Source organism: Salvelinus fontinalis, chromosome 5 (genome assembly GCF_029448725.1).
Source record: "Salvelinus fontinalis isolate EN_2023a chromosome 5, ASM2944872v1, whole genome shotgun sequence".
Taxonomy (NCBI): Eukaryota; Metazoa; Chordata; class Actinopteri; order Salmoniformes; family Salmonidae; genus Salvelinus; species Salvelinus fontinalis.
Window position 1 is genome coordinate 19,016,441 of NC_074669.1, and position 26,961 is coordinate 19,043,401.

General features: G+C 46.7%; 1 protein-coding gene across 3 annotated transcripts in view; it reads right to left on the bottom strand.

The window, feature by feature from the left end:
- Positions 1-26,961, bottom strand: part of LOC129855260 (breast cancer anti-estrogen resistance protein 3-like) — a 101,942-nt gene that overhangs the window by 48,317 nt on the left and 26,664 nt on the right. For 2 of the 3 annotated variants that reach the window (XM_055922718.1, XM_055922720.1), the window contains one exon: positions 3,007-3,364. In XM_055922718.1, the coding sequence (XP_055778693.1) occupies positions 3,007-3,364 (358 nt within the window). Of the gene's footprint in view, positions 1-3,006; positions 3,365-12,357; positions 12,565-26,961 lie in introns of those variants that run through there. The other variant, XM_055922719.1, reaches the window with a different exon arrangement.

Genomic DNA, 26,961 nt, shown 5'->3' on the forward strand with positions numbered 1-26,961 from the left:
GGGTTAGTGCACAGCGTCCTTGGAAACATCGAGGCCTGGCATCATGACTTATCTCTGTTGTAATCCCGAGGACAGCTTTCGCATGGCGGAAAACAACAATACGTTCCTTGAAAATATGTGGTGTGTGTGATGTCTATTCGCCTACCTACATGGTCCTATCAATGTACCGTACATACTGCAGCTGCAGCTCCATGTTTTTGTTTTTGATCAGAGTGGTTTATTCAGAACTGACCCTGGCAGTGAGATATCTGGAAAAACACTCTCTTCACTTTTTTTTTAACCTTCACCACTGTTCCCCATTCTCTAGCCTTGCCTGTTACCATACAGGCGTCTGGCCCAAACTCAGCAGCAGCCCATTTCTCAACAGAACAAACAGAGAAGCTCAGTCAGTCTAGATTCTGAGCTCACGGCCAGCTCCAACTTTAATCAGCCCTTTCATCTCCTCTACGAGGCTGTAAATCTCCTCTCCATCTCAACCTGAGTCCAACTCGTAAAGGATTTGCAGGCACACCGCAGCCAGAACTGTCTATTTCTCCCTGGAGCAGAGTGAGTGAGCCCTGGGTTATAGGGGCTATCTGGCTATCTGGCCTATACATACGCACACAGACAGACTGAGGTCAGGGGTCACCTGAAAAATGTCTCCCTTTGTGGATCAATCCAGATAGTGTCATCGATACAGAAAAAACACTGATTAAGTAGCGTGTCGCTGAAGGATGGAGCACTGTCTGGGGCAAGGGTCAACAGACAGTTAGGTAGACTAACAGGTCAGCACAAAGAAACATAGGTTTATTTAAAACATGTACAATATCCATGGAACAACAATTAGCCAAGTAGTTCAATCAGTGAGCAGAAATGAAGTGGTCATTCACTCATGTAATCTCCATGAAAAGAGATGATAGAGTGGCATATCCTCCCATCTGAAGTTAAGGACAGACCTATCTTTTCATAACAGAGCAGGACAAAGACCTTTGAGTAATCCTGAAGTCTCCCCCATCTAGCCAGCCACAACCAGTCAACCAGTGGCCTTAAGATAGACACAATGGGGCTGCAGTCCTGTCCTGTAGCAGGCAGCACAGTGCAGGCAGAATGGGTCCCCAAGAACTAAAGCTTTTATAGTGTTCTGTTAGCCTTCATCCCTGTCCATGTTCCCACATCAGTGTCTAGAGTTACAGCAGTAGCCACAATCGGATACACTACAGCTGGACTCTGGGCTGTGTACTTAATGCCACAGGATCCCCTGTTCAAATCAAATCAAATGTTATTGGTCACATACACATATTTAGCAGATGTTATTGCGAGAGTAGCGAAATGCTTGTGTTCCTAACTCCAACAGTGCAGTAGTGTCTAACAATTCACAACAATACACACAAATCTAAAAGTAAAATACATATATAAATATTATGACGTGCAATGTTCTGAAGAAGACACTACACCTCAGGGCTCTCTTCAGTACCTCTCTACCCCTCCTCTGCCTCCCTCCTCCTCTCTCTCTCCCTCCTTCCCTCGCTTTGCTAAGGCAGACAGTACTCTACCCTTGTTGCTCCTCTTCACCTCCACTGTGTATCCCATAGTGCCAGAATGGAGGTTGTTATGGAAACCAGTGGCTAATTTATTCTCTTTCCCTTTGTCTAGGTTTTACCTTCACTAACCTCACCAGCTTTATGGGGATGAAATACTAGACCAATATTAGATAAACTTCAAATGTCAAGGGATGGACGCAGCCTTTTCAGTTCTAATTAACACCCACCTCGCACCCCAACCCCCTTCCTCCACCCAGGCCCAGACATATTCTGTCTGCCTGCTCAAAGCGTGTCTAAAGAGGGGGGCTGTGTTTCATTCTGTCCCGCGCTGCTGGGTTGCTCTGGTCTACAGTGTCACATAAAGACATCCTTCAGTGATTTAAAAAAAACTTTTACTGTTAAAAAGCGATATCCCAAGCATAAATACAGTTACTTTCACACACTAAAGGGTAAAAACAATGTTTGAGCAAAATATATAAATATATATATATATTTTTTTTACACAACTGCATACTTCAAGGAGTAGCACATTCAATGAGTTGGCCTGGTGGGAATCCATGATGTCATCGGACTCCCCTTTGCTTAAGGAACAATAAAGGAGCAATAGAGAACAAAAGATGACCCCCCCCCCCCCCCCCCCACTTGTGCTATGTAATGATTTGCCTGGACAACCTATTGAGATGTGCCTCTTGTTAAGTAAATCATGAGTTAAATGAGGTGAAAAGGAGACTGGAGTGCCACTTTAAAACTCTGCCACACAGGATCTAACTCACAGCCAGGGCTATCCGGGCCTATATATCTCAACTAGAGACAAGCTTTGTTGTTGTGTTGGGTGGTTTATATCACCCTAAACAGAAGCCTCCCCGTCACTCCATCTCTGTGAGATGTGTGTATGTTTTATTATGTCTCTGCCCACAGTTTTCTGGGCTAATCACATGAATTGATGCTGTGGAACTTCTTCCTTCACTTGCTGTGTTATCTGAGATCAAGCTAGCCCTATCAGCAGTCTGACACTGTTGTGTTTCAGTAGTGAATGCAAGGTGCTGTGGGGAGGAGGAAGGCCCAAGCCTCGGATAACATCTAGAGGGGGCCAGAGTGAAGCTGCATTGCAGTGACTCAACAGGGCCTGAGGGATACAGCCCCTTGCCCTGACAGACAGTAGCAGAGAGGCTAGTGCTAACATGTGCTGCTCACTGATTATATCTCAGGTGACCTGCTTACCATGGCAGACGCTTGAAACTGGGACACTATTTCAGAGTGAAGTAGTCTCAGTCAGTCAGGGTGGTGATAGCAGCACAGTACGCAAGTAGCTTTGAAGCGCGACCCCTGTGTCTTATTTTGCAAAACACAACTATTTGATTTAGATTGTGTGATATGAACAAAGGAAAATGTAGTATTTAGTATTTATTAGGATTCCTATTAGCTGCTGCCAAGGTAGTCCTAAACTAGTCCTAAATATAAAGCATTAAAGGATGTGTGTCTGTACCTGTATGCAGAGTGGCCTTCCCTCCCTGTATGGTAAGGCTGGTGTTCCTCTATGATGTTGTGAATGAGCGGCGAGGAGGGCAGGTGGGTGCGGGCCGGGTGGGGAAGGGTGCCCATGTGGCTGTACATGTCCCAGGAGCGGGCAGGGCCCTGGACCGGGGCTGGGGACCCTTTCTTCCTCCTAGGCAGAGTGCCGTGGATGGAGACACTGTGGTATCCGGCTGGGGGCAGCTCTGGTACTACAGGCCTGGAGGTCAGCAGGTCCATGGAGGAGGCCAGGGGACACTGCCTGCTGCCCACGCCCATGTGCATATTCCTGGGCAGACTGGCAAACCTCCCCTCCGCCATCATCCTCAGCTCTGAGAGGAAAGAAAGAGAGAGACACACATCAGAACAGATGGCAGGAGGAGTGGACTGAGGACCTACTTCCACCTAGAGGTTATATAAGGCTGGTTATCGCAGACGACTGGGTTTTCTCCTTGTTGTGACAATATCACAGACATGGTGTCCGGGACAGTAAACAGGTGCTGCTGATGCACAAGATGGGTGGCAATATTTACGTGCGTGCGTACATTTCCTCTTAAGCTGTCAGTATAGTACAGCACAGTGACAATGGCATTGCTACTGGATATGTTAAGATAATGTTATATACATAAGTACATTGAAATGATGCCAATGGCATAAAGACCACCATCCCTCATTTATCCAAGTCATAGTTCCACTGATGATCACTCCCTCTCCATACAACCTCCCAGAGAGAGAGGAGCAGCAAGAAGCATGGAGACACAACTCCGGGCTATCAGTGAACCACCAGCCAGTCTGACTCTGACAACACAACAGCAGATAGGGATCTCTTGTTCTCTGTCTTCTCCAAAAACATGTTTACCTCAGTTTGGACCACTACGCCTCTAATTGGACAATGAAATAAAGACTCCTTTCTAAGCCGAGAAGCTTTTCTGCTCAGCTTTCTGCTTTTATCTGTTGCCTCCAGCCAACTCCTTAACATGCTTAACAAGCAGAGAAACCAAATTCCCTCCTCGGCAGAGAGGGGATGACGTCACGTGTTGTTGCTGCTGTTTCCTCACCTGCTCCTCGAAGAGCAGCAGCACAGGATTACTCATACCTGTTTAATTTCCTAAACTTGACGTGGCATGTGAAGGGGAGTGAGTGTAAAACAAAATGGTCTGTCAATCATCTCAGGGTTTAGCTGTAATTTAGGTTGTTTGATTATCATACTGTAAGGGGTCAACTGAGGATAAAGCCTGCGGTCTTCATTAAAATGCAATTGTGTGGTGATGGAAGATAAAGAAAACCTTTGGTTATTAAGATATTAAGACCTCCTGGCACTTTGATCGTTTCTTAAAAAACAGCCTAGACAAGGCTGGTCACCATCCTTCACTGTGTTTTTGCTGGTGCCTTCACTGTGTTTTTGCTGGTGCCTTCACTGTGTTTTTGCTGGTGTCTTTGTTGTGTTTTTGCTGGTGTCTTTGTTGTGTTTTTGCTGGTGCCTTCACTGTGTTTTTGCTGGTGCCTTCACTGTGTTTTTGCTGGTGCCTTCACTGTGTTTTTGCTGGTGCCTTCACTGTGTTTTTGCTGGTGCCTTCACTGTGTTTTTGCTGGTGCCTTCACTGTGTTTTTGCTGGTGCCTTCACTGTGTTTTTGCTGGTGCCTTCACTGTGTTTTGCTGGTGTCTTTGTTGTGTTTTTGCTGGTGCCTTCGCTGTGTTTTTGCTGGTGCCTTCACTGTGTTTTTGCTGGTGCCTTCACTGTGTTTTGCTGGTGTCTTTGTTGTGTTTTTGCTGGTGTCTTTGTTGTGTTTTTGCTGGTGTCTTTGTTGTGTTTTTGCTGGTGCCTTCACTGTGTGTTTGCTGGTGCCTTCACTGTGTTTTTGCTGGTGCCTTCACTGTGTTTTTGCTGGTGTCTTTGTTGTGTTTTTGCTGGTGTCTTTGTTGTGTTTTTGCTGGTGCCTTCACTGTGTTTTTGCTGGTGTCTTTGTTGTGTTTTTGCTGGTGCCTTCACTGTGTTTTTGCTGGTGCCTTCACTGTGTTTTTGCTGGTGCCTTCACTGTGTTTTTGCTGGTGCCTTCACTGTGTTTTTGCTGGTGCCTTCACTGTGTTTTGCTGGTGTCTTTGTTGTGTTTTTGCTGGTGTCTTTGTTGTGTTTTTGCTGGTGCCTTCACTGTGTTTTTGCTGGTGCCTTCACTGTGTTTTGCTGGTGCCTTCACTGTGTTTTGCTGGTGTCTTTGTTGTGTTTTTGCTGGTGTCTTTGTTGTGTTTTTGCTGGCGCCTTCACTGTGTTTTTGCTGGTGCCTTCACTGTGTTTTTGCTGGTGCCTTCACTGTGTTTTTGCTGGTGTCTTTGTTGTGTTTTTGCTGGTGTCTTTGTTGTGTTTTTGCTGGTGCCTTCACTGTGTTTTTGCTGGTGCCTTCACTGTGTTTTTGCTGGTGCCTTCACTGTGTTTTGCTGGTGTCTTTGTTGTGTTTTTGCTGGTGTCTTTGTTGTGTTTTTGCTGGTGCCTTCACTGTGTTTTTGCTGGTGCCTTCACTGTGTTTTTGCTGGTGCCTTCGCTGTGTTTTTGCTGGTGACCAGTCTTCACTGTGTTTAGGACACTGGTGACTGGCATGGTATGCTGTTGACCAGTCTATTCTGGAATGCTGGTCACCAGCAAAACCAGCATCAAAGTGCTTAATTATTTAAGACTGAACATTACATGTATTATAAGGCCTTACTTTTCAGGTTCTAGTTTTCCCCTAATACAGTAGCCACATCAGGCCTGCAAGACACATCAGGCTGGCTTGCAAATTGATTTTTAATTCCTGTTGGAATCCAGCCAGAATGGGGATATACAACAATTGTAACTTTTTTTCACCCACAATCTGTATTTATAATTACTGCCTGGGTTAGACAGATGAATAATTATCCATCTAAACTGGAACAACCATTTCAGTAACAGGTACAACATGTCCAACTAACAGATTGGATTAGTTTATAAACATGTATGTTATTTATCGTTGTGTAGCATAAGATTTATTAATCAATCAATGTACATGCAAAAACACAACAAATGGTGAAACAAACAATTCAAAAAATCTAACTGCAGTAGAGAATGCTGGGAAATATGATAATGATGGGCATGGTTTTGCCAGGCCAGCTTGACCAGTTAGACTATTGTGGACCAGCATAGACCGGCATGGTCACTAGCATACCATCATAAACTGGTCACCAGCATCACCAGCTTGACCAGCTGGTCGGCCAACCTAACCAGCTAGACCATGCTGGTCAGACGAGCTTGAAATGTTGCTCTTTTTTTCATCAGGGTTTGCTTTACACATTCATGCATGGATGTGAACCTCTGTGTGATTAAAAAAGTAGTGCAGAATGCGTGTAAAACAATGGGCGGTGGGTTGAGGGGGCAGCAGTCCTTTAGAAACACCCCCTTGGGGAGGATGGGGACACGGAGAGGTGGAGAATCCACTGACCCAGACAACAGCTGAATGTGACCACGCACTGACCCTATTAACTAGCGCTATTCAACACACATACACACTGTCACCGTGACCCCAACACACACACACACGCACACACACACATACAAATACACAAGGCCTGGTGCTGCTTTCAGAGCCTTTGTCTTCTTTCTGCTGTGTGAAATGTAATCTGAGCCAGGGCTGTTGTCAGTGTTTCGGTCTGGTATTAACTCTGTGAACTGTCTCTAACTGAGAGGGGGAGATTAAGGCCCTGCTTCACATCCCTAAAATGGTTAATCCTCCCCACAGGGATTGCAGTGCAACCAGATATGTTCTTCTATGGGGAGATGGTTCGCGGTTTAACCCGCTGGCTGAGTGCCAGGAGGGCAGCAGAAGGGAGGACTATTCTGTAGCATGGGAGGAATTCCCCACCATCACGGGTGCTGCTGACTGACTGACTGACTGAAGGGAGAGTACCATAATCTGCCCTGTGATGACAGCACACTTCCAAATACACAGACACACTCATTCCTATCATGCAAATGCAATTAAAATAGTAGTACAACATAGTCCTGCAATTGACGTATGCTAAGATCACCCTTCTCTCTGTGCTAGGTTTACTCAGCATAGCAGCATCAAGGAGATGATAGAATGCCAGTAGTGTAGACAAAAATGAAGCTACTTATACTGGGAAATAACCATGGTTAACAACAGGTTTCAATCTCAGGAGAATTTAGGGCATTTCAAGGTGAAATTGGATCAGAAACACTTTTAATCCACCTACTGTGTTCCATGTGTATTGTGAGACTAAAGATCAGATCAGAGTACCGGTTTTCACAGAGTGATTCGGTACTGTTAGCTATCCAGAATCAAAAACTCCACTATATTTTTTTTGTCTCCCAGAAATTGCTTAACACCTCTAATATCATGTCGATCACATGTCCTGACGTGGATCTTAGATCACCACAGACATTTATTCCCCTGCTCTATGTCCAGACTCATCATGTGAGCACGTTCCACTTACTCATCATCATCATCAACATCATACCACAGAACAAACACAAATTACAGTCTATGGGGGTGTGGCAAATCACACAACTCACCCAGAGAGGAAGAGGCGAAGCGAGAGGTTTTACTCTGCCCAAAATCTGTCCACGAAAATAACCCCACGAAGTGAGCAATTTTTGTATGGGGGTCAATGAGGGAGTGTGGAATTTGGCCATTTTTTTAAATATTTGTCTTATTAGATCGAATAGAAGTTTTGTAATGGTTAGGATTTTTATGAATACACTGATATACAGTGCATTCAGAAAGTCTTCAGACTACTTGACGTTTTCCACATTTTGTTACGTTACAGCATTACTCTAAAATTGATTAAATTGTGTTTTTTTGTGTGTTTTTTTCAACAATACCCCATAACTACAAAGCAAAATCAGGTTCTGAGAAATTTTAGCAAAACCGTGGGTTGGTGCCAGGTTTCCTTCAGATGTGACGTTTGGCATTCAGGCCAAAGAGTTCAATCTTGGTTTCATCAAACCGGAGCATCTTGTTTCTCATGGTCTGAGAGTCCCTTATGTGCCTTTTGGCAAACTCCAAGCGGGCTGTCATGTGCCTTTTACTGAGGAGTGGCTTCCATCAGGCCACCCTACCATAAAGGCCTGATTGGTGGAGTGCTGCAGAGATGGTTGTCCTTCTGAAAGGTTCTCCCATCTTCATAAAGGAACTCTGGAGCTCTGTCAGAGTGACCATCGGGTTCTCGGTCACCTCCCTGATCATGGCCCTTCTCCCCTGATTGCTCAGTTTGGCCAGGCGGCCAGCTCTAGGAAGAGTCTTGGTGGTTCCAAACTTCTTCCATTTAAGAATGATGGTGGCCACTGTGTTCCTGGGGACCTTCAATAATGCAGAAATGTTTGGTACCCTTCCCCAGATCAGTGCCTTGACACAATCCTGAATCAGAGCTCTACAGACAATTCTAAGACCTCATGACTTGGTTACGGCTCTGACATGAACTGTCAACTGTGGGACCTTATATAGACAGGTGTGTGCCTTACCAAATCATGTCCAATCAATTGAATCTACCACAGGTGGACTCCAATCAAGTTGTAGAAACATCTCAAATATGACCAATGGAAACAGGATGCACCTGAGCTCTATTTCGAGTCTCATAGCAAAGGGTCTGAATACGTATGTAATTAAGGTATTTCAGTTGAATTTGCTCAAATTAAAAAAATAAGTCAGAATACTTTCCGAATGCACTGTATTTCCATTGTTAGAGCGGTCACTTGACTATCTTGTCAATATAATAAACTATCTTTGACTCAATCAAACACCCGACCTTAACCAACAGCACCCACCTAGTGTGCTAAGCAGCCATTTTGTGCCAGACCACTCTTCAGTGGCCAGGTGAGGATTCCTATAGAAGCCAATGAAACTGGTGGGGCTGGGGATGGGGCAAGGGGTTAATTGGCTGGTCAGTGTATGGAGGCCTTAGGGCTGGTCAGTGTATGGAGGCCTGCTGTTGACTTCAGAAAAAGCAGAATGAGAAACCAGCAGTGAGTCAGTGTGGCCAAAACCAGTCACATCTGTTCCCACTCAAGGAATGCTGTTTGATAATTACTTCCCTGCGGTGAGTCTGTTGCACGTGCTGGAAGACAAAGGGTTAACTCTCTCTGGGCTCATTAAGACAACATAAATATTCAATATTCTGATAACATAAATGATTCATGTGAAATACTAGAAGAGGTGACAAGGTTAGGGCTGTTATTTGAACTGAGGTGTGAGTGTAGAAAATCGCAACCGTCCCTCTTCTTTTGTCTCCTTTCTGCCTCATGATGTCACTCTGCTGTACCTCACACTGTTTCACTTCCTTTCTCTCTTTTGTCTGTCTACCTCTCACAAGCACAATGGTCTTTCTCTGGCTCTCTCCATCTCTGTCTCTGTTCTCTCATCACTTTAACTGCTGCCCACTGCTGACATCATCCTATGCATATTTTACTCTCTCTCTCTCTCTCACACACACACACACACACACACACACACACACACACACACACACACACACACACACACACACACACACACACACACACACACACACACACACACACACACACACACACACACACACAAACACACACACACCCTTTAAAGTTCTGGCTCATGGCACATGTCATTAGCTCATGTCAACAAACACAAATATTGTCTTTATTTTACTGTACTTATAGTAGGAGCATTGTGTCCTGCACTAGTCACACAGCATCTACAAATCTGTTACCTAATCGTGAGCAATGCCAAAATTGGCCTTGATCAGAAAGATATGCGAGTCAAAATGTAAAGGAAATGAAACTATAAACATCAAAACTAAAGCTTATTAGAGAAGTTACTGAAAAGCGGAGGAAGAGAATATTCCAGTGCATTTCAAAACAAACTGGCCAGTATAATCAGAGTTATGTTGTTTTCTCCAGCCTTCCCCCTCACTCACTCCTCCATGTGAATCTAGTGAATAATGCAAGTCCTTTTTAATGAATTCAAACCTGCGTTGAGTGGACAAAAGGCCAGAGAGGGGCTGTGGGCCACGAGAGTACTCTGCAAAATAAAACCTCTAATACATTTGGCACTATAAGGCTGACTGCTATGTCCATCCAGCTTCTCCCATCCATCCCAAATCTGACAATGGAAACAGGCAGTTCTGAGGGAGACAAAACAGTTTGGTCTGCTCTAGTTTAGAATATTAGCCTGTTGTACTCAGTGAACATTTGGGCTGACCATACATCTCTCCCCCCATCGACCCCTCACACCCAGGGCTTTGCGAGTTCTCTCTCCCCGCATTAACGCTGGTCCTCCACTCAGTACACAAATCACAGTGAATCAGGCTGGATACAGGCTCTGAGCTGGCTTTCAGGGTTTCTATAGCAGGGTGTCCAGCTTGCACCGTATCTAGTTTACTGGAAGGAACAGGAAGCTGTGGAGAAAGGATCTGACTTGTGAATAGCTCACATGCCCAATCAGCTGAGGCGTGGAGGCAACAGGCAGTTTCATTTTTGCCTGATTTCCTTTTTCCCTCTTATAATCATACTTTTTTTATATAGAAAAACAACACAATTGGATGTTCTAAGTCCACAACAATGTTTCAACCACATCAGGGGACCATTTTTGACGTCTGGGAAGAATCTAATACATTTTGTGCGCACCAGCAATAGACCATTGTTTGGTTAGCAGTGTTTCTGTAGCACTCATGTCATTGCAGAGTTTGCAAAACAAATGGCCACTGGATTGATGCAAAGTTAACATGTAATTGAGAAGGTTTTTGGGAAAACCTTCTTCTGGTTGAGATGGAATCATTAGCATCATCGCTAGCGGCTACACAAAGTGTAGACATACACGTGCACCGCACACACACATAGACAGGGGCATTCCTGTGCCGTTTCACAATGTTGCAGGAAAATACGAATCACTGATACATTTTGTTCGTGACTTATGATTAACTTGGGCAAATTAATGCATTTTCTAATATGTTCAATAGATTTAGTTGATTTCCTACTACTAAAACCAATACATTTTTAAATATTGTTGAATTCAGTTTTAACGTCTGGATTCCGTCCACATTCTCCGCTACGCAGATTTTATAAGGCCCTACAGCTCCAGCTCTGTCACATGCTGCAGGCCTGGCGCCTCATTACCCAGACAGCCAAGCAGACACACCGGGAAAGCTAATGAGTGGCACAGGAAAACAATGCCACAAATAAAAATCATGCAGGGAAATGAAGAGGGATAAAATTAACCAGAGGAAACTGATCGAGTGAGGTTGCCCTTCCTCTCTCTCCGCAAACTAGAGAGAGTGGATGGGCGGAAAACTGAGGACAAACATGCTTGCACACAGACATTAGCATAAACATACACACACACACACACACACACACACACACACACACACACACACACACACACACACACACACACACACACACACACACACACACACACACACACACACACACACACACACACACACACACACACACACACACACACACACACAGCAGTGCATTACTGAAGCATCCCCTGGCCAGTCTTTCTCTCCAGATCTCTGAAAAGAACAATGAGCCCAACTGTCACATGACACTTGTTTGGGCCCTTCTTTTGTTGAGAAAGGGGGGGTGTTTGATATTAACTCAGATCTTCCTCTCCTCAGAGAGAGAGAAAGACAGCTACAGAGAGAGAAGGAGAGAGAGAAGGAGAGAGAAGGAGAGAGAGAGAGAGAGAGAGAGAGAGAGAGAGAGAGAGAGAGAGAGAGAGAGAGAGAGAGAGAGAGAGAGAGAGAGAGAGAGAGAGAGAGAGAGAGAGAAACCCGCTGATTCTCAGTTTATGGGCTGCATGGCTGGTCTGTGTGTGACATATCAATCGCTAGTTATTAAAAGCCCACAGCGGTGGCTGCCACTCCATTCCTCACCAACAAGACCAGCTACTGTCATCTCTCTCCTAAACACACAGCATCTTAGGTGGCCAATTTCCCAAGGGAAAAGTCTCAGAAAACAAAGTCCTTGAAAGACATCGATTCAGTAGTTGAAATGCTTATCTTATGATATTGTGTAAAATAAAGATAAAAACGTTTTAGGAAATATTTGTAAAATATTGACCTTGTTAGTGAGAAAAGGCGGTAAAAACTGAATTGACTGAAGTAATTCTATTAAAAACAATACTGAGAGTTTCCTGTTGTAGTGAAGACGTGTAAAGTCTGAATAAATCAACGTTCTTTGAAGTCGTAAACAAACTAGAGAGATAGATACTGCCCACACCTCTGTAACTCCTATCAGCATTTAGATACAACACCATCACACTCCAACACTCCCTGTGACTTCCATTCAGTATCATTTCCAGAATTCCTTACCTGTCTTTTTAAAGTTGCACTTGTTTTGAAAAAGAGCACAGCCAGAGATTTCCTCCTCACTTTACTTGAGTAGAGTTCCTCCTGAGCTGTAGCACTACTGAGTCCAAGGCATAGTAAAATGACTGACTAGCACAAAGACTCACACAGACAGGCAACAACAAGACCAGCGTGCAGAAATAAATTCCTTCCTCATCTCTCTCTCTCTCGCTCTCGCTCTGGCTTTGTGTCCCCACGCCTCCCACAGTGGCTGTGTTGCCTTCCTATTCCCCTCAGTAGTATGACATCTATCTCTCAATTCAATTTAAGGGGCTTTATTGGCATGGGACACAAAATCAGCAAAAAAAGAAACGTCCTCTCACTGTCAACTGCGTTTATTTTCAGCAAACTTAATGTGTACATATTTGTATGAACATAACAAGATTCAACAACTGAGACAAAAACTGAACAAGTTCCACAGACATGTGACTAACAGAAATGGAAATATGTGTCCCTGAACAAAGGAGGGGTCAAAATCAAAGTAACAGTCATTATCTGGTGTGGCCACCAGCTGCATTAAGTACTGCTGTGCATCTCCTCCTCATGGACCGCACCAGATTTGCCAGTTCTTGCTGTGAGATGTTACCCCACTCTTCCACCAAGGCACCTGCAAGTTCCCGGACATTTCTGGGGGGAATGGCCCTAGCCCTCACCCTCCGATCCAACAAGTTCCAGGCGTGCTCAATGGGATTGAGATATGGGCTCTTCGCTGGCTATGTCAGAACACTGACATTCCTGTCTTGCAGGAAATCACGCACAGAACGAGTAGTATGGCTGGTGGCATTGTCATGGAGGGTCATGTCAGGATGAGCCTGCAGGAAGGGTACCACATGAGGGAGGAGGATGTCTTCCCTGTAACGCACAGCATTGAGATGGCTGCAATGACAACAAGCTCAGTCCGATGATGCTGTGACACACCGCCCCAGACCATGACGGACCCTCCACCTCCAAATCGATCCGCTCCAGAGTACAGGCCTTGATGTAACGCTCATTCCTTCGACGATAAATGATAAACGAATCCGAGCATCACCCCTGGTGAAACAAAACCGCATCTCGTCAGTGAAGAGCACTTTTTGCCAGTCCTGTCTGGTCCAGCGACGGTGGGTTTGTGCCCACAGGCGACGTTGTTGCCGGTGATGTCTGGTGAGGACTTGCCTTACAACAGGCCTACAAGCCCTCAGTCAAGCCTCTCTCAGCCTATTGCGGACAGTCTGAGCACTGATGGAGGGATTGTGCGTTCCTGGTGTAACTCAGGCAGTTTTTATTGCCATCCTGTACCTGTCCCGCAGGTGTGATATTCGGTTGTTCCGATCCTGTGCAGGTGTTGTTACACGTGGTCTGCCACTGCGAGGACGATCAGTTGTCCATCCTGTCTCCCTGTAGTGCTGTCTTAGGTGTCTCACAGAACGGACATTGCAATTTATTGCCCTGTCTAGATGGAATTTGTATTTGTGGTCCTGGCGACTGGACCTTTTTTGGAACACCATTATTTTGGTCATACTGAGATTTACTGTCAGGGCCCTAGTCTGGCAGAATCTGTGCCGAAGATCTAGGTGCTGCTGTAGGCCCTCCTTGGTTGGTGACAGAAGCACCAGATCATCAGCAAACAGTAGACATTTGACTTCATATTCTCGTAGGGTGAGGCCGGGTGCTGCAGACTGTTCTAGTGCCCTCGTCAATTCATTGATATATGTGTTGAAGAGGGTCGGGCTTAAGCTGCATCCCTGTCTCACCCCACGGCCATGTGGGAAGAAATGTGTGTGTTATTTGCCTATTTTAACTGCACACTTGTTGTTTGTGTACATGGATTTTATAATGTTGTATGTTTTTCCCCCTAACACCATTTTCCATAAATTTGTATAGCAGACCCTCATGCCAAATTGAGTCAAAGGCTCTTTTTTTTTTAAATCAGCAAGGCATGAGAAGACTTTGCCTTTGTTTTGGTTTGTTTGTTTTTCAATTAGGGTGTGCAGGGTGAATACGTGGTCTGTCGTACGATAATTTGGTAAAAAGCCAATTTGACATTTGCTCAGTACATTGTTTTCACTGAAGAAATGTACGAAGTTTCGAAAATGCAGAGAATTTTCCCAAGGTTGCTGTTGATGCATATCCCATGGTAGTTATTGGGGTCAAATTTGTCTCCACTTTTGTGGATTGGGGTGATCAGTCCTCTTTCTCTCTGAAACACACACACACATGCCCCTGCTCCTCCACACACACCACCCCATATGGGAGTGATTTACGACTTCCCAGCCACACCCTCTGGGTTGGGTGGAGCCAGCAGAGTTGTCTCCTGACCGGCCCCTGCCCCTGACCTCCCCCATCCTCCTTCTCACCCCCCATCCTCCCCCTCAACCCCTATCCTCCCACTGCCCCGCAGCACTGAAAACTTCCCTCTCCTCTTCCCCCCTCTTTCCCTACTTTTCCTCTTTCAGCAAAGCCTAGGATAGAGGGCAGAGCAGCCTAACCCTCCCAACAACAACCTTTGTTACTGCCCAGTTTCACTCCACATTATGTCATGGCAGCTAGAAACAAAAAGGTCTAAGTAGTGATACATATCTTTTAATGTTCTTTGAACAAGACTTTACTGTCACTTGTCATTATACAGACAATGCAACAGTGGGCCTATGATGTGCAATCTGGTCACATCTCTGAAAACATTAAAATAATTTGTATACAATTTTAAGGTAGCTAGTATCGTGTCTTGTAACAGAGGAAGTCGTGTTTGTCTTGACTGTGGTACTGAATACACTTTCCCCTGTCTTTGTCCTCTAAATATAACACACCCCAGTGTGTGTGTTTTTGTGTGTGTTCCTTCCTGGCTGACCCTGGCAGAGGACACCAGTGCTGTGGCCCCATGATTGAGAGCACAGGTCAAATCAAATCAAACTTTATTTGTCACATGCGCGGAATACAAGTGTAGACCTTACTGTGAAATGCTTACTACAAGCTCTTAACCAACAGTGCAGTTCAAGAAGAGTTAAGAAAATATTTACCAAATAAACTAAAGTAAAATAATAATAAAAAGTAACACAATAACATAAGAATAATGAGGCTATATACAGGGGGTACCGGTACCGAGTCAGTGTGCGGGAGTACAGGTTAGAGGTAATTTGTACATGTAGGTAGAGGTGAAGGGACTATGCATCGATAATAAACATAGAGTAGCAATAGTGTACAAAACAAATGGGGGGGGGGGGGGGGGGGTTGTTTTGGTGTGTTTGGACCATGATAGATTGTTGGTGATGTGAACACCAAGGAACTTGAAACTCTCTTCCCGCTCCACGACAGCCCCGTTAATGTTAATGGGGGCCTGTTCGGACCGTCATGATCAGCTCCTTTGTTTTGCTCACATTGAGGGAGAGGTTGTTGTCCTGGCACCACACTGCCAGTTCTCTGACTTCCTCCCAAAGGGCTCTTTTCGCTGTCGGTGATCAGGCCTACCACTGTTGTGTCGTCAGCAAACTTAATGACGGTGTTGGAGTCATATGTGGCCACACAGTCATGGGTGAACAAGGAGTACAGGAGGGGACTAAGTACACACTCCTGGGTGGGGGGGGGGGGGGGGGGGTCAGCGTGGAAGACGTGTTGTTGCCTACCCTTACCACCTGGGGGCGCACATCAGGATCCATTTGCAGAGGGAGGTGTTTAGTCCCAGGGTCCTTAGCTTAGTGATGAGCTTTGTGGGCACTATGATGTTGAACTCTGAGCTGTAGTCAATGAACAGCATTCTCACATAGGTGTTCCTTTTGTCCAGGTGGGAAAGGGCAGTGTGGAGTGCGATTGAGATTGCGTCATCTGTGGATCTGTTGGGGCGGTATGCAAATGGGTCCTGTTGATGTGAGCCATGACCAGCCTTTCAAAGAGTGCTACGGGGCGGTAATCATTTAGGCAGGTTACCTTCGCTTCCTTGGGCGCAGGGACTATGGTGGTCTGCTTGAAACATGTAGGTATTACAGACTCAGTCAGGGAGAGGTTGAACATGTCATACTTGCGAGTTGGTCCGCGCATGCTTTGAGTACATTTCCTGGTAATCCATCTGGCTCTGCGGCTTTGTGAAGGTCTTGCTCACATCCGCTCCCGAGAGCGTTATCACACAGTCATCCAGAACAGCTGGTGCTCTCATGCATGCTTCAGTGTTGCTTGCCTTGAAGCGAGCATAAAAGGCATTTAGCTCGTTTGGTAGGCTAGCGTCACTGGGCAGCTCGCGTCTGGGTTTCCCTTTGTAGTCCGTAATAGTTTTTGAGCCCTGCCACATCCAAAGAGTGTCAGAGTCGGTGTAGTAGGTTTCAATCTTAATCCTGTATTGACGCTTTGCTTGTTTGATGGTTCGTCTGAGGGCACAGCATTATTTCTTATAGGCATACGGATTAGTGTCCCGCTCTTTGAAAGCGGCAGCTCTAGCCTTTAGCTCGATGCGGATGTTGCTTGTAATGCATGGCTTCTGGTTGGGATATGTACGTATGGTCACTGTGGAGACGACATCGTCGATGCACTTATTGATGAAGCCGATGACTGAGGTTGTATACTCCTCAATTTACATTTACATTAAAGTCATTTAGCAGACGCTCTTATCCAGAGCGACTTACAAATTGGTGCATTCACCTTATGACATCCAGTGGAACAGCCACTTTACAATAGTGCATCTAAATCTTTTAAGGGGGGGGGGCAGAAGGATTGCTTTATCCTATCCTAGGTATTCCTTGAAGAGGTGGGGTTTCAGTTGTCTCCGGAAGGTGGTGATTGACTCCGCTGTCCTGGCGTCGTGAGGGAGTTTGTTCCACCATTGGGGTGCCAGAGCAGCGAACAGTTTTGACTGGGCTGAGCGGGAACTGTACTTCCTCAGTGGTAGGGAGGCAAGCAGGCCAGAGGTGGATGAACGCAGTGCCCTTGTTTGGGTGTAGGGCCTGATCAGAGCCTGAAGGTACTGAGGTGCCGTTCCCCTCACAGCTCCGTAGGCAAGCACCATGGTCTTGTAGCGGATGCGAGCTTCAACTGGAAGCCAGTGGAGAGAGCGGAGGAGCGGGGTGACGTGAGAGAACTTGGGAAGGTTGAACACCAGACGGGCTGCGGCGTTCTGGATGAGTTGTAGGGGTTTAATGGCACAGGCAGGGAGCCCAGCCAACAGCGAGTTGCAGTAATCCAGACGGGAGATGACAAGTGCCTGGATTAGGACCTGCGCCGCTTCCTGTGTGAGGCAGGGTCGTACTCTGCGGATGTTGTAGAGCATGAACCTACAGGAACGGGCCACCGCCTTGATGTTAGTTGAGAACGACAGGGTGTTGTCCAGGATCACGCCAAGGTTCTTAGCGCTCTGGGAGGAGGACACAATGGAGTTGTCAACCGTGATGGCGAGATCATGGAACGGGCAGTCCTTCCCCGGGAGGAAGAGCAGCTCCGTCTTGCCGAGGTTCAGCTTGAGGTGGTGATCCGTCATCCACACTGATATGTCTGCCAGACATGCAGAGATGCGATTCGCCACCTGGTCATCAGAAGGGGGAAAGGAGAAGATTAATTGTGTGTCGTCTGCATAGCAATGATAGGAGAGACCATGTGAGGTTATGACAGAGCCAAGTGACTTGGTGTATAGCGAGAATAGGAGAGGGCCTAGAACAGAGCCCTGGGGGACACCAGTGGTGAGAGCGCGTGGTGAGGAGACAGATTCTCGCCACGCCACCTGGTAGGAGCGACCTGTCAGGTAGGACGCAATCCAAGCGTGGGCCGCGCCGGAGATGCCCAACTCGGAGAGGGTGGAGAGGAGGATCTGATGGTTCACAGTATCGAAGGCAGCCGATAGGTCTAGAAGGATGAGAGCAGAGGAGAGAGAGTTAGCTTTAGCAGTGCGGAGCGCCTCCGTGATACAGAGAAGAGCAGTCTCAGTTGAGTGACTAGTCTTGAAACCTGACTGATTTGGATCAAGAAGGTCATTCTGAGAGAGATAGCAGGAGAGCTAGCCAAGGACGGCACGTTCAAGAGTTTTGGAGAGAAAAGAAAGAAGGGATACTGGTCTGTAGTTGTTGACATCGGAGGGATCGAGTGTAGGTTTTTTCAGAAGGGGTGCAACTCTCGCTCTCTTGAAGACGGAAGGGACGTAGCCAGCGGTCAAGGATGAGTTGATGAGCGAGGTGAGGTAAGGGAGAAGGTCTCCGGAAATGGTCTGGAGAAGAGAGGAGGGGATAGGGTCAAGCGGGCAGGTTGTTGGGCGGCCGGCCGTCACAAGACGCGAGATTTCATCTGGAGAGAGAGGGGAGAAAGAGGTCAGAGCACAGGGTAGGGCAGTGTGAGCAGAACCAGCGGTGTCGTTTGACTTAGCAAACGAGGATCGGATGTCGTCGACCTTCTTTTCGAAATGGTTGACGAAGTCGTCTGCAGAGAGGGAGGAGGGGGGGGGGGAGGAGGATTCAGGAGGGAGGGGGAAGGTGGCAAAGAGCTTCCTAGGGTTAGAGGCAGATGCTTGGAATTTAGAGTGGTAGAAAGTGGCTTTAGCAGCAGAGACGGAAGAGGAAAATGTAGAGAGGAGGGAGTGAAAGGATGCCAGGTCCGCAGGGAGGCGAGTTTTCCTCCATTTCCGCTCGGCTGCCCGGAGCCCTGTTCTGTGAGCTCGCAATGAGTCGTCGAGCCACGGAGCGGGAGGGGAGGACCGAGCCGGCCTGGAGGATAGGGGACATAGAGAGTCAAAGGATGCAGAAAGGGAGGAGAGGAGGGTTGAGGAGGCAGAATCAGGAGATAGGTTGGAGAAGGTTTGGGCAGAGGGAAGAGATGATAAGATGGAAGAGGAGAGAGTAGCGGGGGAGAGAGAGCGAAGGTTGGGACGGCGCGATACCATCCGAGTAGGGGCAGTGTGGGAAGTGTTGGATGAGAGCGAGAGGGAAAAGGATACAAGGTAGTGGTCGGAGACTTGGAGGGGAGTTGCAATGAGGTTAGTGGAAGAACAGCATCTAGTAAAGATGAGGTCAAGCGTGTTGCCTGCCTTGTGAGTAGGGGGGGAAGGTGAGAGGGTGAGGTCAAAAGAGGAGAGGAGTGGAAAGAAGGAGGCAGAGAGGAATGAGTCAAAGGTAGACGTGGGGAGGTTAAAGTCACCCAGAACTGTGAGAGGTGAGCCGTCCTCAGGAAAGGAGCTTATCAAGGCATCAAGCTCATTGATGAACTCTCCGAGGGAACCTGGAGGGCGATAAATGATAAGGATGTTAAGCTTGAAAGGGCTGGTAACTGTGACAGCATGGAATTCAAAGGAGGCGATAGACAGATGGGTAAGGGGAGAAAGAGAGAATGACCACTTGGGAGAGATGAGGATCCGGTGCCACCACCCCGCTGACCAGAAGCTCTCGGGGTGTGCGAGAACACGTGGGCAGACGAAGAGAGAGCAGTAGGAGTAGCAGTGTTATCTGTGGTGAGCCATGTTTCCGTCAGTGCCAAGACGTCGAGGGACTGGAGGGACGCACAGGCTGAGATGAGCTCTGCCTTGTTGGCCGCAGATCGGCAGTTCCAGAGGCTACCGGAGACCTGGAACTCCACGTGGGTCGTGCGGGCTGGGACCACCAGGTTAGGGTGGCCGCGGCCACGCGGTGTGAAGCGTTTGTATGGTCTGTGCAGAGAAAATTGGATGCCATTGGATGAATCCCAGAACATATTCCAGTCTGTGCTAGCAAACCAGTCCTGTAGCGTAGCATCCGCGTCATCTGACCACTTCCATATTGAGTGAGTCACTGGTACTTCCTGCTTTAGTTTATGCTTTTAAGCAAGAATCAGGAGGATATAATTATGGTCAGATTTGCCAAATGGAGGGCGCGGGAGAGCTTTGTATGCATCCCTGTGTGTGGAGTAAAGGTGGGTTTTTTTCCTCTGGTTACACATGTGACATGCTGGTAAAAATTTGGTAAAACTGATTTAAGTTTGCCTGCATTAAAGTCCCCCGCCACTAGGAGCGCAGTTTCTGGATGAGCATTTTCTTGTTTGCTTATGGCCTTATAGAGTTGGTTGAGTGCTGTCTTAGTGCCAGCATCGGTCTGTGGTGGTAAATAGACAGCTACGAATAATATAGATGAGAACTCTCTTGGTAGATAGTGTTGTCTACAGCTTATCATAAGGTACTCTACCTCAAGCGAGCAATACCGCGAAACTTCTTTAATATTAGACATTGCACACCAGCTGTTATTGACAAAAAGACACACACCCCCACCCCTCGTCTTACCAGACGTAGCTTCTCTGTTCTGCCGGGGCATTGAAAATCCCCCCATGTCATGTATACTACCTCTCTGCCCTCTAGTTTACCAGATTGCTGATTATTACGCACATCTGTCACCATCGTCACACGCACCAGCGCTTATTGACACTAACCTGGACTCCATCACCTCCTTGATTACCTGCCTTATTTATGTTACTCCCTTTGGTACCCTCCCCAGGCATTATTGTTTCTGTATCTGTTTCGTGTCGGTGCGCTGTTCATGTTTCTTGATTTGTTCATGTTTGTTTATTTATTAAATGTATTCACTCCCTGAACTTGCTTCCCGACTCTCAGCGTACATCGTTACAGAATAATGCCTCACCAAAGGGAAGCATCAAGGCGTGTTTCTTGTTTTTGTGTTGGAGGTGTCGTCGGGTCTGGGTTCTGACGGCTTTTCAGGCATTCATACCTCAGTCGGTACAACAGGGTATCAAGACTCGGTTGGCGGGTCAAGCGTCTGTTGCCGTGTCTCCCGAGGATGCCTCAGCTAGCTCATCAGGCTTCCATGCCTTAGCTAACTCGTAAGGTTTTCAAGACTCGGCAGGCTCCCATGCCACAGCTGGCTCGCCAGGCTCCGGCACTTCAGGCTGCTCGTAAGGTTCCTGTGCCTTTACGGGGTCAACTGGTCTGCTCCTGATCCCCGGGAACGTCCCTCTGGTCGGCGTCCTGCGGCTGGGGCCGCACATCAGGGAGGGGTACGATCACGTATACTCCCTCTCTGCCCTCTAGGTCACCAGACTGCTGATTATGACGCACACCTGTCACCAAAGTCATGCGCACCAGCGCTTATTGACACATCCCCTCCTTGATTACCTGCCTTATTTATGTCACTCCCTTTGGTTCCTTCCTCAGGTCTTATTATTTCTGTATCTGTTTCATGTCGGTGCGCTGTTCGTGTTTCTTGATTTGTTCATGTTCGTTTATTTATTAAATGTATTCACTCCCTGAACTTGCTTCCCGACTCTCAGCGTACGTACATCGTTACACTCCAGCTCTATATTATCCATGTCGTCGTTCAGCCACGACTCGGTGAAACATAAGAAATTGGTAGATAGGGTAATCGTAGGTCATCAAATTTACTTTCCAATGATTGCATGTTAGCAAGTAGAATTGATGGCAGTGGGAGTTCACTCGCTCACTTACGGATTCTCAAAAGGCAGCTCGATCGGCATCCTCTTTCCTCCATCTTTTCTTCATGCAAATGACGGGGATCTGGGCCTGTTCCCAGGAGATAAGTATATCTTTATCGTTGGACTCGTTAAAGGAAAAAGCTTCTTCCAGTTCGTGGTGAGTAATCCCATTTCTGATGTCCAGAAGTTATTTTCGTTCATAAGAGACGGTAGCAGCAACATTATGTACAAAATAAGTAACAAAAGAAGTTAATTCAAAATAGCACAATTGGTTATGGGCATGTAAAACATCAGCCATCCTCTTCGGCGTCATCTTAAGTCAGGTGATGTTTGTTTTGTGTAACGTTATGCTAAATCTGCCACGGTGACTCAGGGTCAGGGCTCTGTGTGTGTGTGTGTGTGTGTGTGTGTGTGTGTGTGTGTGTGTGTGTGTGTGTGTGTGTGTGTGTGTATGTGTGTATGTGTGTGTGAATGTGTGTGTCTCCACAGAAGCCTTCAGCACATGAGACCCAGCTGGGTCGTTTGTCAGGAGCAGTGCTTGATTTGGGCAGGAGCTCAAATGTTCTACTGCATTTCCTCTTGTAGAATATTAGCTAAAAAGTATTGTGGAGCTCCTGCACCTAAATATAAACAGTAATGGCACCCAACATGAGTAACGTCAACTATTTCAGTCAAAGTCACACACCAGGCATACACTGTAAAAACATCTGGAATCAGACAATCTCCAGTTTCACTGCACCTGCCAGGACTATACTCTAGATGAGTATACCTCATAACACCCCTCATTTATCAAGGTGTCAGGTATCTAAAAATGTTTCACACATTACAAATATGAAACGTGTTTAGTATAGAAATGTTACATAAACAGAATGGCATACTATGTGATGTAACTTCAATCAGTCAAAGTCATGTTCTTTGACATGAACCAATTAGAGAATTGTTGATAATGTAGACAGTGTCTGTGTGTTCTCCTTTATGTATTGGTGAAGTCTGGCTTGGCACAGCTTGTCATTGAGTGACACTGTACAGACCTGGTGCTATCTTTTGACCTGGGTGTCCTCAGGCACCTCAACTACATACACACACATGCATGCACGTGTAACGGATGTGAAATGGCTAGCTAGTTAGCGGTGGTGCGCGCTAATAGCGTTTCAATCGGTTACGTCACTCGCTTTGAGACCTTGAAGTAGTGGTTCCCCTAGCTCTGCAAGGGCCGTGGCTTTTGTGGAGCGATGGGTAACGACGCTTCGTTGGTGACTGTTGTTGATGTGTGCAGAGGGTCCCGGGTTCGCGCCCGGGTCGGGGCGAGGGGACGGACTAAAGTTATACTGTTACATTGATGCTGTTGACCCGGATCACTGGTTGCTGCGGAAAAGGAGGAGGTCGAAAGGGGGGTGAGTGTAACGGATGTGAAATGGCTAGCTAGTTTGCGGTGGTGCGCGCTAATAGCGTTTCAATCGGTTACGTCACTCGCTTTGAGACCTTGAAGTAGTGGTTCCCCTTGCTCTGCAAGGGCCGCGGCTTTTGTGGAGCGATGGGTAACGATGCTTCGTTGGTGACTGTTGTTGATGTGTGCAGAGAGTCCCTGGTTCGCGAGAGGGGACGGACTAAAGTTATACTGTTACACACACAAGGGACACACACACACACACACGCAGCCATAGTCTCCCTCCTGTCCGGAGCAGCCAGAGTCTCCCTCCTGTCCGGAGCAGCCAGAGTCTCCCTCCTGTCCGGAGCAGCCAGGGTCTCCCTCCTGTCCGGAGCAGCCAGGGTCGCCCTCCTGTCCGGGGCCCACTGCGAGGGTCCCCGGTCCGGGGTCGGCGGTAAGGGTCCCACACCAGAGCCGCCACCGCGGTGAAATGCCCACCCAGACCCTCCCCTATAGGTTCAGGTTTTGCGGCCGGAGTCCGCACCTTTGGGGGGGGGGGGGGGGGGGGGTGGTTCTGTCAATATAGAGCTGGAGTGTAACGATGCCCTGACCGAAGAGATCTTTTTTATGTCTCTATTTTGGTTGGTCAGGGCGTGAGTTTGGGTGGGCAATCTATGTCTGGTGTTCTATGTTGTCTATTTCTTTGTGTTTGGCTGTGTGTGGTTCTCAATCAGAGGCAGCTGTCTATCGTTGTCTGTTTTCCCACTTTGAGTTGTGGGTGATTATTTTCTGTTTAATGTTTTTCGTCACCTTACAGAACTGTTAGTTTGTTGTGTTGTTGTTTTGTTAGAGTGTTCATATTTATTAAAATAACGTATTATGAATACTTACTATGCTGCACCTTGGTCCTCTTCTCCTTCTCCCGACGACGTTCGTTACACACACACACACACACAAACTCTCTCCAGTGCACATGCACTCACCGAGGGAACGTTTGGATGCCAGGTGCTTTGCTTTTTTCCCCTCTGAAAAGATCCAAAAGTCCTGATCCATCCCATTTCTCACATGGTTGTAAAGAAAGGAGGGCATTTCCAGGAAATCACTCCTCTGATCACTCCTCCACCCAATATTTGCTCTGAGTCAAGACCCTGATCTGTAATCTGCTGGTGGTTACTCACAGCACTGCCTGTTGATGCCCATTAACAGCCACCATGACTCAGGAGCCAGCCATCCCATGCCCATGAGCTGTCAATCATAACCAAGTTCCCTCTGGGGAAAATACAGTGATTTTGTTCTGTAAAGGGAAATGTTTTTGTACAGGGAAGTACTGGATGTCTACTAAGACTGTTTCTCTAACAGTCTTTTCCCTATGCTGTAGTTTCGATCTGAGTAGAGGACAGTATGTAAACCTGAAGACGTCCCTCTCCGCCCAGTACCCAAGGCTGAGAAGAAGAACAGTTTATCAGCACATGTAAACTATCCTTGTTTAAAAGAACGCCTCATTCCATAACTTTTAACGGCGTATAAATTCAAGGATGTGTTGTACTTCAGTTGGCATGGAATCCATTTCTTTGGAGGAGTGGATATTTAACCTGTGATCAAACCAGGGGCTACACAACCACAGTGTTACTGCATCATCCTAACTCTGTTGGTGAACACTCTTCTGATAACAGAACAGCGTTAGTGGGACCAGGTTAAGCTAAATATGACTCAACTACAACACCAACTCATAAAATTCTCTGGTATTCAGTTATGACCAATGTTTGGTGCACAGTCTCCATGGTGGAATTCTCTCACCATGGTAACTCGTGTTTTGCGTCAGGGACAAATAATAGCTCATCAGCATGCTGCTGAATTTCTGTCCATCTATCTTCTCACACTACTGACGACCTGTTTACATTTGTTTATTTTATTTAACCTTTATTTAACTAGGCAAGTCAGTTAAGAAACAAATTCTTTATTACAATGACGGCCTACCAAAAGGCAAAAGGCCTCCTGCAGGGACGGGGGCTGGGATTAAAAATCTAAATAAATAAAATACAAATATAGGACAAAACACACATCACGACAAGAGACACAACACTACATAAAGAGAGGCCTTAGACAACAACATAGTGTAACAGTTTAACTTTAGTCCGTTCCCTCGCCCCGGGCGCGAACCAGGGACCTTCTGCACACATCAACAACTGACACCCACAAAGCATCGTTACCCATCGCTCCACAAAGGCCGCGAACCACTACTTCAAGGTCTCAAAACGAGTGACGTAACCGATTGAAACGCTATTAGCGCGCACCACCGCTAACTAGCTAGCCATTTCACATACCCCCCTTTCAACCTCCTCCTTTTCCGCAGCAACCAGTGATCCGGGTCAACAACATCAATGTAATAGTTTAACTTTAGTCTGCCCTCTCGCCCCGGGCGCGAACCAGGGACCTTCTGCACACGTCAACAACTGACACCCACGAAGCATCGTTACCCATCGCTCCACAAAGGCCGCGGCCCTTGCAGAGTATGGGGAACCACTACTTCAAGGTCTCAAAGCGAGTGACGTAACCGATTGAAAAGCTATTAGCGCGCACCACTGCTAACTAGCTAGCCATTTCACATCCGTTACAATAGCATGGTAGGAACAAAACATGACAACAACATGGTAGCAACAAAACATGTCAGCAGCACAACATGGTAGCAGCACAAAACAGGGTACAAAAATTATTGGGCACAGACAGCAGCACAAGGGCAAGAAGGTAGAGACAACAATACATCACGCAAAGCAGCCACAACTGTTAGTAACAGTGTCTGTCAGTCTGTCACCAAGGGGAAGTCCACACACAGTGTGAAGAGGAATGGCTGAGACCCAACAGCACAACAAAAGCTATGGCTGTCAGTCAGCAGTGCGTGTTGTAAAAATAATGGATGGCCCTGTGCCAGTGACAATGCTGTGTAGCATGGTGGCTAATGCAGCAGGCTGGTGGATGGCCTGCTTAAACTTGGTTTGCTGTTTTACAATCAGCTATCAGCACTAAGAAAGAGATCATTAGGACCAGTGTTATTCCAAACGGAGCTCTCTCTCTCTCTCTCTCTCTCTCTCTCTCTCTCTCTCTCTCTCTCTCTCTCTCTCTCTCTCTCTCACTCTCTCTCTCTCTCTTTTGACAATGGAGGACTGTGTTTATGTTGGTGACGATCATAGCTAGTCTGGTCTGGACAGGCTGAACTCTCTCACCACTAACCGTCAAACCTTCCACTGTCCCGCCCAATGTGACAGAGGAGACATGGGAACTGGGACCACTCGGAGAACGCCCTCCTCAATCACAACACGTTGATCCCATGAAGTTTCAAAAGGCATCTTGTTGTAATAGTAGCAGGCATTGTTGTTATCACATCGGATACTTCAATCTCTTTCTATCCAACCCACAAGCATTTCATCCCCATGCTGTCATAATCTGGATCTCACAATAGTTTCCATAACCATCCCATCAATCATGGCCATGTCTGTGACATCACATGTCACCTTCAGGACCTGAGGGGCAATGCAGAGAGGATTGCTGTATGTCATGATGAGATTAATTGATCATAGTGTGGGACTCACTGGGCAAAGACTAGTATAACATTGATCTTATACCTTTATTTATTGCAGCTAACTTTTTTTGCAGTGTTTCTAATTCTCAGAGATGAAAGTGCTGTGTCTTTCAAATGCTCTTATCTGGGTCACAAGATGAGTTTGCAATTTCCAAAGGATGCCATTAACTTGAACAAATACTGTACATAGACAATCTGCCCTAATAGAAGGGAAGGCAGCATGCCAACTCTCCATTTAATGGTAGGCTTATACTACCTGCTCTCAGCG